At 36.8% G+C, this 12,165-nt stretch overlaps 1 protein-coding gene across 3 annotated transcripts in view; it reads left to right on the top strand.

Annotated features, from left to right (window-relative positions):
- svep1 (sushi, von Willebrand factor type A, EGF and pentraxin domain containing 1) overlaps positions 1 to 12,165 on the top strand; it is a 71,458-nt gene that overhangs the window by 9,296 nt on the left and 49,997 nt on the right. For all 3 annotated transcript variants that reach the window (XM_039684222.2, XM_089129681.1, XM_089129680.1), the window contains exons 2-3: positions 8,466 to 8,721; positions 10,240 to 10,416. In XM_039684222.2, coding sequence (XP_039540156.2) covers positions 8,466 to 8,721; positions 10,240 to 10,416 — 433 coding nt within the window. The remainder of the gene's footprint in view (positions 1 to 8,465; positions 8,722 to 10,239; positions 10,417 to 12,165) is intronic.

Below are 12,165 nucleotides of genomic sequence, written 5' to 3'. Positions count from 1 at the left end.
CAGTAATCTAGCTCAGAACTTAAAAACATAAAAAAACAAAGCAAACACACAGGTATTAATATTCCTATAACTATTTTAATATCAAACGTGTGTGAAACAGTGTTTATGTGTGTGTGAGTGAGTGAGTGACAGAGACAGACAGGTCAATTCCCATGACTAACTTTACATTATTTCCACTCGACGTCACTGGCGCTGCCATTCTGCTCTCATCTGAGGTAAAAAAATGTCCCGTGGTGCGCGTGCACGGTGCACTCCCCTAATCTGATACTGTGGGCGATATTTTCAGCGCCCCCAATCCATAAAATTTGACGACGCTGATTGGCGAAATATAAACTTTTTTGCATAGCAACCGTGGAACTATTGGCTTAAATTCCAGCACTGTGGGGCTGAGCGAACTGGCGCCCTGAGAAGACAGCCTATTGGCTATACTACTACACCAACATGATAAAAGTAACGAAAGTGAATGCAGATATCATTCTGGTGAGTTCAAAACACTTTTCAAAGTAAAACCATTATTAGCATATAATTAACACGGATTATTTTTCAAAATGATAAATTATAATATATATTAAAAAAACAGACAGACAGGTCGGAGGGAGGGCGGCGCCCCAGCGCCCTCTATGGGCGAGCCGCCCCTGCTCTAACGGCTGATATTGCCCACAACCCATCACGCGTCGGACGAGGATTCGGTTAGAACTACAGACACAAGAGAAAAGGTGTTAAAAAACTACAGACATGGAGGATGTGCAAGTCCCGCGGTTATGGTTTAGATAAAGGGGTTTAAGTGATATATATAAGTGATGTTTTTATTCCATGTTGGCTGCATTATTATAATGCATCTGCAGAAGCATTGTGAACTTTTGTAAAATGTTTAGCCATTAACTTTTAAACGCATCATTCAAATTGCAAACACATTCGGAGAGTCTCTGCATGAAAGACCCACGGCTAGCATGTGAACGTTAGATTGAATGGATGATTTTAACTGTGATTGACAGGTCAGTTTACGGTGATAGGATGCATGCGACAGAGCTGTCCATTAAAGATGACGAAGTATGTCCCAAAGCTTGCCTACTCTTTTACTACACTCAAAAGTATGTACTTTTTCTTCACAAAAAGAGTACGCCTTTTAGGGCGTAGTATCAGTAGGCGAATTGGAACGCATCAGTAATCTCTGCATGCACTTACATTTGGTGGATGTTTTTATTTAAATAAACTTAAGATCTAACATTTTTTAATGATTATGTGCATTCTCTGAGAATCAAACCCATTGCTGTTGCTAGCGCCATGCTCAACTATTGCATTTTTACATATTAAATAAATGTGGTTCATAACTTGGCTAAGCACAAGGCATACTGATAATAACTGCTGTACTCCACAACAAAGCCAAGTCTTGTTTATTGGCTTTCTTCTTAATTTAGCTGTTATTTCACTTGTGTCGGTCTAAAAAAACCCGGATTTAATAACACTGTGGTTTGATTAAGCAAATTATTCAAGTAAATAAGGCTAGATTAAATTGTTTTTTTTTAAACCACATAATTTAGTCCACTCCAAAGTAAAAACAACAAATGAAAATAAAAAAGTCGACTAATATCCTGGATCTAACAATTTTTGTTTTAGAATAATTTTGTCCAAATTGTATTTATTTCACAGAGTTTTCCTCTTCTCCATAGACGTCTATTTGGTGGATATTGTGTCATTTATCTGTGGCATATCATCTGGCAGACTAAGAGTCTGGTTATATTGATGAGGCTTGTTTCACAAGCATTTACTCCCATCATTCAAATTTGCTTTCGATTGCAGGGAATGTCACAATACATTTCATAAAAAGCACTTCAAGATATTTTTTTAGTCTACGTTTAGACACGAAGATCCAAAATAACAGAAATCTTATTTAACAATAATGAATAATAATAATCCATTTTATTTATAAAGCACTTACAAAAGTAAAAACAGGGATAAGAATAGTAAACATAAAAACAGTTCAATTCATGTTTAGTTGTAGCTATTTTTAAATAAAAAAAGTCTTTAAAGGTGCTATATGTAATTTTTAGCGGCCTCCATCGGTGATGTTTCAGATTGCAACCAATCTTTAACTTGCTCGAACACAAGAGTGAGCAATTATGGTACACGGCCACACTGAGACTTTCAACACACCAGAGAAAGCATCACACAACATGTTGGAAACTCATGTTAACTCCTGCTGCAATGTTACAATAATTAGCTACTTTTATCAGCTAGACGCTGAACTAATGCTCCATGCTCGTACCATGATAACGTTACATTTGTGGTGCTATCTAGCATAAGGCATTTCACTAACTACTCGTGTATCTTTCACAATCAGCAACATAGGTGAATGTATAATATGATAACGAAAACAGTTAGTAAACTAGACTGAACAATTTCAGTGGAACAGTAAGATCGTAGGACGTAACACTACTGAACTGAACGTGTCTGGAAATGTGTATTATAAACGATATGATAGTAATGGGATGAGTGACGATATGAGATGAATAAAAGTTTAACTAAAGCACCTACTTTTATTATCCTGGAACAGTCTTTTGTATTCATTTCATGTTTTATATATGTTGGAGTTTACCTTGCTATTTCATTACAGTTTACCTTTATTTCAGCATCTGAAAACTTGTAGTTTATCACAATAAAAATAGTGGAGGTCTCTCCATAATTCAAACCATAAAGCCTGACAAGCTTCAGCAGATACATTTTTGTTTTGTTTTTTATATTTATGTGACATTTGTGTTGGAGTGTGTGTTGTGTTGGAGGCAGGTCGTTTTTTGGTGTTGTCAGACTCATGTCGTTAGCTGCAGTGCCGTCGCATAGACTCTATATAAAAAGGAGAGAGGCTCGGGAGCGCGCATGCACGTCACATCCGATGGATTTCGCAATTTTGATTTTGAAAATCCGACCCAGAGGCTTCACATATACTGGCCTTCAGAGGTTATAGCAAAATCCGACAAGTGGATCATTGTAATGTGTGATTACAACCCCTTCACAAACATATAAAAGCAATAAAAAAGGATTAATTTTAGAAGAAAAGTTACATATAGCACCTTTAAGCCTTAAGTAGACAAGGGGCAACCGCGAGGAGCTTAGTTCTGGGGGGACGGAGGAGATTGACATTATGTGAGTGGAGGTTTCTGGTTGATGTTTGCAGGGTAAGAACAAACTCCAGACTTTTTTTGCTCTTGCCTAACTATCTTGTATGGACCAGAAAGACCAAATTTGCCATTTCATTATATGAAATATTGTCAAGGCCATCTTTCTTTTAAAAATGATTTCCTCTCTGTCTTAATGTCTTCAGCAGCTTAATAAATTTTGTTTTGACAGGAACCAACTAACCATAAATAAACCCAGTGTCCCAGCGTTTTATTCAGACCAATTAGGTCCCCTTCATTCAAAGTCCATCCATCCACGTACACCTCAGTTCCATCCATCCATTTTCTTCAATTTACTTCACAAACAGAGAGAACAGTAATAAGGATCTAGGGACTTCCAGCAGTCAGTAGATGTATAGGGCGACCCCATCCTTTGTCTAACACTCTCTGTTCCGATCCTTCTAAATGAGGTGTAGCTGGCCGAGTGTGTCTGACATTTTGAGGAAATTAAATCAATTGCAATCACTCAAGGAGAACTAAAGGAGAACATAGGCCTACTATCGTGCACAGTGGGAGGCATATCAATTTCAGGCATGCAACGGGAGTCTCCCATGTGCAAAATCAAACTGTGGTTTATATCTAGGGTTTCAACAGCTCAGATTTGCAGTGCAAAATGTTTTTTTTTAAAGGATTTATTGCAGACTTGTGGAAAAATATCTAGTAATTGCATAGTGAGCGGTTTCGACTAAGGCTTGAAATGGTTGGGTCCATCTAGTGGGCTTGTTTTTGCTTTGTAGGTTCATGTTGCTGGTATTATTTGCCACTGGAACCATAACATGTCAAAACAGCTCACACCACTCCAACCAAGCCAATGAATGCACTCAGGTCACATGTTTACTCCATTCTGGAATGGGACCCTATTAAAAGCAAAATAGACATTTTTATTTTCTGCAGTTTTACACTGATTTCAGCAATCACAGTCAAGGGAAACATCCCAGCATTTAGTTCTGAACTTTGTAGGTTTTTTTTTTTTTTAGAGATTACAGATCTAACATTAGCTTTATAACATGGTAAGGTGTCTGTAAGGTTTTGAAATAGAATACCCTGTGTGATGATGATCATGGTCAACTAAGCATGCTCATAAAACCAATAAAGGAACTGGACAGAGGATTATGTCTACATTAGAAGTTGTAAAAGACTCACTGATCAAAGAAGATGAGAAGATGTGCAGACATGTCGACCACATGGAAATTAATGACCAAGTGCACTATATACTATATTATATAAAAATGTCTGACAGCGACACCTGAAATAGTTCACTATTTCAGACACAGTTCAGGATTGTGTATGTCACTAGATAAATTCATAGATGCATAATTATATTTAATAATATCTTGCTGATCTAGTGGTCACATAGTGATGTACTGTACACTAATGTTCAAAAATTTGGGATTGGTTTTTAAAAAGACTTTTAAATGTTGTTGAAAGAAGTATCTTATGCTTATGATCAAAAATGCAGTAATGTTTTTGGGAACAAAATAGTGATTATTAACCAAAAACAATAATATTGTTAAATATTATTAAAATCTATTTCAATTTTAATATAATGTAGCTTATCCCTGCGATGGCAAAGCTTAATTTTCAGCAGACATTATTTCAGTCTTCAGTGTCACATGGTCCTTTATAAATTATCCTAATGTGCTGATTTGGTGCTAAAGTAAAATTTCTTCAGGATTCTTTGATGAATAGAATGTTTAAGAACTGTAATTATTTGAAATATATATATTTTTTTGTAACAACCCAAGTCTTTACAGTCCCTTTTTATCATTTACGGTACGCATCCTTGCTGAATAAACTATTAATTTCTTTCAAAACATATATATCAAAAGTAAAAAGTCTCACGGAAAGTCTCTGGACTTTGTCTTATCACTGACAGCAGAGACTCATAGGCTGCTGAGGCTGCTCTTCTAAAACATATACACATGTTTGTACTTAGATTATGCCAAGTAAGACTGCCAACATTATACAGTCTGGGATTTTTAAAGATATACAAATGAAAAAAGCAGGATTAATGTTGTATATTAATCATAATTGCATAAAAACACACACATATTCAGACATACATACAAACACACACACACAGCTTAGGCTTTATCTTATACATACAGCATACGGTCAAGTCCACACTGCAGCCTCTTCTACCAGAGGACTGTTTGTCTACATGAAAAGCAGTCCGACTGACATGCTAAGTAAACCTAAGTCTGTTTTATTTTCACATGCTATGTAAGATGAGAAATAGAATATACTACATATTAGACCGGTATGAAAAAAAAGACTGTAATCGCTGCAGAGACCAAAAATAGCTGAATATAATTTTGCCTGTTTGAAGTGCTTGTTGTATCAACCTGGTACCTTGTAAACACAACTTTGTGTCCAGGTGGTCTGATAAAAAAAACAACCTGTGTTTTTACTCCCAGAAGTTTGTAATCTCAACCTTAACATCAAAACTTAACGGACTGAGCAAATACTGTACCTCCCAGTAACATGCGTGAGACGGTCAGCAACAGACTGTGTAATGTTTGAGGCTAAGACTACTTTACTCAGTTCAAACAAGGTGTCTTAGGATGCCAATTGGCCTAAACTCTAATGACTAGCATTTGTAAACTAGTAAAAAAAAATTAGTAGAGAAAATTTGTCACTAGGATTGAAACAAACACAGCTGTTAATATACTCAAAATGCTGTGATTGCCTAAATTACTTGTAAACATTGTTTTGTCACAAACTACCTTTTTTCAGCTAATCAGATTAGCCACTAATGTAAGCGGTAAGCAATTACTGCTTTGATTGGGGACGGTGTGTTTGTGTATAAAAATCAAGTGGGTTTATAATGTAGGAGTGACTAATTCTGTGGGTGCAAACACAGTATATGTGGTTGCTAATAAGTTTGTCAAATTACACATCTCAGTGCGTCAGTAGCTGTTTTCTTTTTCCTATTTCTGTGATCTCCGACAGTTCTGTCTACCCTCCTCTAACGATGTGCAGACATGTTTGTGTACCATGACCACCATGACTCATATCTAAAACCCCTTATGCCTTCAGCTTCTTTGAGCTGCCACCCCATAAACGGCCACAATCACACCCTGTTTTAGACCATGGACCTACACCCTTGGGGCCTGGCCACAGTGACATCACTGTGGTGACAATCGGCAGCATCTTTATATTTGTGTCTGGGTCTGTGCATTAGAGAGAGAGAAAGACAGTGAAAAGCATTGATGCATAGGGGATTCCAGATTTGAGGTGTGTGCTCGTATCCTTTCCCTATGTGTGTGTAATTGGATGTTAGTCAGGCTCCAGGCTTAGTAATTGTTGCTGTCTGAAATGCTTGAACTGCAGCCAATTAGACAATAAAGAGCAAAGCTGCTCCGTTTTCAAGCAGTCCTTGAATTGGCTTTGTCTATTAACTTTCACAAGCCCCTCTTCGCTCTCTGTCTGAAGCAACATGACAGTAAATTGTGCTCCATTTAGAGCACCCTTAGAGAAAATGAAGAGATTTTCTCTCTTTTCCTCAACCAAGCCTCCTAATTATATATGTTTACACATGAAAAAAAGTTCTGCCAAAAAATATGCGTGCTTGTGAGTATAAAATGTAGCAGTGTATGCCAACGAGACATTTTGAGCTATTTTGGTGTTTTAGTGATGCCAGCTGTGTGTTACAAGGAGAAAGATGTCATTATTTTCTTTGCATTATTCTGATAGGGGATTTTTGGATGTATAGGAGGGGCTGGTTAAAAGGTATAACATGTAAGAATTGTGTATCAAAATATCCAAAAAGCACTTGCACAGTGTTACATATTTCTTTCAATTATCATAAATGTTTCCAAGAATTTATAGAAGTCAGAGAAATTCACAATTTTAAATAGTCACTTCTCGCCTGTCAATGACGTAATATCCACGTTATCCCTTGGTTTCTCTAGTACACCCATAGTAACCATGGCGACAGACGTGGACAACTGCGTAAAGTCTAGTGGCACGCTCACGCAGTTGTTCTTTCATTCAAACATTATGGACCATGGGTAGACTTTGGGACAAAAGGAGAAATAAAATGAGGATCAATATCGGAAACAGCTCCTACAGCTCCGCGTCCACGACAAACTTTGACTTGACAGAGCTTCACGACTTGACAGAGATGCCGCTCTAGCCTGTATTTTATTAGACAGCTCAAGCCCCTTCCCCTTTTGTCTCAAAATGTATTGTACACCTCTCTGATTGTAAATTGTAAATAATTATACTTACAATACAATATAACAATACGCTTCTAGACCATTGCCACTAACGATAATAATACAAAAAATATATTATACAAAATTGTTTTTGGAAGGAAGCATTTTGCGGAGGTGAAGTTGTGAGCAGAGTTTCCTATGCAGCGCTACGTATTCAGCAGTTCGCCGTGAGTCTTCAAACAATATGAAAAAGTTACATTGAAATGTCCTCATTCCTTTATATCCACGGGATTCGCATGTGACGCTGATATGTCTCTCATTAGCAATCACGACCTGCTTCATAAAAAACATGATTGTATTCACTCATCCATAAACATTATTTCCCACTAACATTATTAGATTCATTGGCTTGACGACAAGCTCCATTCCCCTTATTCACAGCGTCATCAATCTACGTCTTTGTTTTTGTAAGAGGTTACCAACCCCTATAGCGGCGAAAAAATTACATTTTAAGAAAAGTAAAAAAAAAAAAAAAAAGAGTAGGCTAACACATGATGATGCCACACTACAAAAAATATATACACCATCTTCTGAAGCACAGCTTTGTATGAGGAACGGACTAAAAGTCGTTTTATGCTAGAAAAAAAATCTATATATAAGCACAAGGCTGTTTGATCCCCTATTTACATCTGGAAGACGTATTTTAAAGAGTGTTTGCTCATCTGCAAGATGTCTATAGGACGTTTCCTGCAGATGTCAAATAGACGTTTAGAAGATGCCTCTAAGATGTAATGATTTAGAATGCATGTTAAACTGACATATTATAAATGTCTATTTGACATCTGACAGGAAACGTCCTATAGACGTCTTGCAGATGAGCAAACGCTCTTAAAAATACGTCTTCCAGATGTAAATAGGACATCAATTACCCTTGTGCTATGGGCCGTTCATAACGAGTAGCTGCCATTCAACTCACTGAGAATATCGGTCTGTTCTTCAAACAAGACTTCAATATTTTGACCATTTCACTCAATCATGAAATGAAAGCTTGTTTGAATAAATGAAGTGTCTATATATAGCCAGCGGTTAGCTCAGTCAGTTAATATTTCACTTTCTGTCTTTTAACTCACAGCAAATCCTGAGGCAGTCACGGGAGAACGCCACGAAGGTGATCTTCCTCATCACTGACGGCTATTCAAACGGCGGAGACCCTCGGCCTGTGGCGACAGCGTTGAGGGAGAGAGGCGTGGAGATTTTCACACTGGGCATTTGGCAGGGAAACATCCGCGAGCTGCACGACATGGCCTCACATCCCAAAGATCAGCACTGCTACTTAGTGCACAACTTTGCTGAATTTGAAGCGCTGGCTCGACGCGCACTTCACGAAGGTGAGTATTCTGAATGGACCCTTAACAGACGGTGAATATGCTGGTCAAAATTAACGCATCGTCAGCATTGTAACTTGCAAAGTTTTTATATTTAATTTTTTTAATGTATGTACATTTATAACACTATATTTAGTACTATATTAGCCTCGCCTATTTTTCTTTTGCTATTTGAGCTGAAAATGTTGACCTTTACCTTGGATAAACTTTTATAGGTTAGCTTGTTTCAAATAAAAAATAGAGCTTTTTTACATTTCTGGTTTCTCAGAAGCGGAAGTAGTCACAGTTGGGTAAACATCTAACGTTTATTGCGGTAAATGAGAGAATTACATTAGGCTTTATGTGTCTGTGTTCCCATTTGCTCAAATATTTACACTAACTCAGTGTACAGGTTTCTGAAACTGTGTATTAATATTTAATGAGGTAAACATTTTATTTTATTAACGGTTTTGTTGCTACACAACATTGTAGCACCTCTGGTAAGTTTATTACATTGGCTATCAAAATAACTGAAACACCTGCCAAAATTAAAAATGTAAATCATAAAGCAGGGCTTTAACAGAAGTTTTAAAAGGTGTTAACCAACAGATAAGTGTGTGAAGGCTATAAAGTAACATGCTATTTTTAAATACAATTTTTATATAAATCCAATCCTTATCTTAATGTTTACTGTATTAACCATTGTTTTCACTAAATACTATAGTCATCATGGCATGACAAATTAGTATGGTGTCATATTCAATACTTTATTTGGATGTCAGTGGTGACTAATACCAATCTGTTGTAGTAATAATTATTATAGTAGCTGTGATATTAAAACAGAAACGATGGTTACCGTGGCGATAGTTTGTAAAGTCAAATTGAAGGCCAATTCATCTCATTTTTCCTGAGCCTGACACATATGAGCCCTTGTTAATCCCAGTGTAAAAGAAAACTGGTACGAAAATAATTCAGTGTTATTATTTCCTTTGGCTGTCTAGCTATAGCAGATTGTTCTTATCACATCACAGAGCTCTGAGCTCAGTCAGTCACATGAACTCAAAAGACCCCTTTCTTTACAATGATATCACCCACCTACGCTGAACCCAGAGAGATATGAAACAAAAAACCCCTCTGGATCGCAAAAGATCACTCGTTAGCTTTGGGCAAGGGAAGGCCCGACTAAAGCTGTGGCATCGTTTGTTCTTACCTCCTGTTGAGATATCATGTCTGTCGTATCCTTTGTCCAAGATTGTGCAGACTCCTCCAGCTGCAGAGCCTGTCTGTGTATGCCAACATGTGGAGCAGTGCATTTGTTTGTATTTATGGAGACAAAATGCTCCTGCCAAAGTGAAGGTTTTTATAGTTAGTAATGCAGAAGATGCCAATACTGAAACACAAGCTCACTTTTCCAGAGCAGCTTGGACTTCAGTTAGACTGGTAGGATTGGATGAATTATGAGGCCAAAATTCTTTTGGAGCATATTTTTTTGCATCAGAGAACAGTCCAAAGTCTGATATTCAATGCCATTTTCTCTTCCAGATCTACCAACTGGAAGCTATATTCAGGAAGATCCAGCCCAGTGTTCATCATTATGTGAAGAGGAAAAGAACTGTTGTGACATAATGGCCAGCTGTAAATGCGGTACACACACAGGACAGTATGACTGTGTGTGTGAGAGGGGATACTACGGAAAAGGACTTCAACATGAGTGTACAGGTAAGGATTGTGAGTGTAACCTGTATGCAAAGTTTGGGTTTTACATTTAAGTTTAAAAGCTTTGAAGAAATGGATTGAGTTCCTAGAGACAAATCCAGTTTATTACTCAATAAATTTGCTTAGGGATGTATAAGGCTGAAATGTGAATTGAATGCCAATTCTTCTCATGGAATGAAGTAAAAGAAACACTTCCACCAAATATCCATAGTGACAGAGAAAATAGCACACAAATAGATGGGACAATGAAGCGTGATGCCAAAGTCGTGCTTTAGCTCCCTTCTTGCTTTCATAACAAAACCATAAACATGATTTAAAACATTCACAATCACCTCTTTGTTTACTGCAATATACCACATAGTATGCTATGTCAACACTTTTTTGCAGTTTACCTAACTAACTTCATCTTAATCTGGCATCCCTACTTGCCCACCTCATAAAAATGCTTGAAGAAAAAGCAATGCTTCATTTAAATTAAGATCTATTTTTGTTTACGCTCATGAAGTCTGGTCCTATTAAAGCTATCTTTCATGCTGTGGTAAAAATGAACTCATATTGAGACAGTTCTAAAATAATCAAACTGACTAATTAAACTGAGGAATGAGGTGGCAGGAAAGTGTTAGATGTACAAACACCGGGTGAACTGCAGATTTTATGTGATGGAGGGCTGACCTTTCAACAGATGTTTTTATTGCTTGTTTGCTTTCCCTCTTTGTCACTTTGTAGCGGTACTTCTTTCACTATCCCAGCAGATACACTCAATCCTCATGAGATGTCATGTGTAAATGCCTTGAAGTCTATTATAAATCTTATTTTTGAAGTCTTCATATTAAACAGACATAACTCAGGAAATGATTCTGGTCTTTTGAGAAATAGTTTTGGAATAGTGAGATTCATGAAACATTCTTAAATATAAAATCACTGCTATTTTCTTATTATTTTCTTAAATTAGAAAAAAAAAAATTAACAATACTTGTATTTCCAAAAATTCTTAACAAATGTTCTTATTTTTTTTCTTTCATCCTTTTTCTGAGTTCAACTTCTTGAAATGGATTTTCTGAAAAGACCAAACAGATGGAATGCAAATGAATGCATACATCTCAAGACTTTTTAAAGAGATAGTTCACCCAAAAAAATGAAAATTCTGCCATTAATTACTCACCCTAATGTCTTTCTAATCACTTTCTTCCATTCATAGTTATACGAGTATAATAAGGTCAGCTATACTTCTCCTTTGTCCTATTTACTTGGTTGTGATAACAATAGCCATAAACTCAATTGAATCACATGTTGTCAGGGCAATAACATTTCTCACAATTAACTTTTGCCTTGGCTTTTGATTAGCAGCTGAATGCTTTAATTAATGACTGAATACAGAAAGGGTTGGCTTTCTCTATGGATGCCACTGGAAAAACAAAATGAAGTCCAGTTTTTGTGTGTGTGTGTGTGTGTGTGTGTGTGTTGGATTTGGGTGCTGTTTTAATAATGAATGCAATATATCATACCACCAAAAGCAGAAGGACAAAAAGCTGACCCTGGAAAGGTCATGTTTTCGAGTCACAGATATTATCAGTATTTTTCCGGACGTTTTGTTTTGCTTCTGTGCAGAGAAAAGTTATTGCCTGGTCAAGTTTTTAATCTTCAGTTGATCCGTAGGGATTTTAAGAAGAAAGATGCTCTGAGTATAATTAGAATTTACTGGAAAGCTTGCATTGTCTTGATAAACAGTGCTTCATAATAAGACTAAAGGCC

The sequence above is a fragment of the Pimephales promelas genome, chromosome 1 (assembly GCF_988280905.1).
Source record: "Pimephales promelas chromosome 1, fPimPro1.hap1.1, whole genome shotgun sequence".
In the NCBI taxonomy this organism is placed as follows: domain Eukaryota; kingdom Metazoa; phylum Chordata; class Actinopteri; order Cypriniformes; family Leuciscidae; genus Pimephales; species Pimephales promelas.
This window is presented reverse-complemented; position numbering and strand designations above follow the sequence as displayed.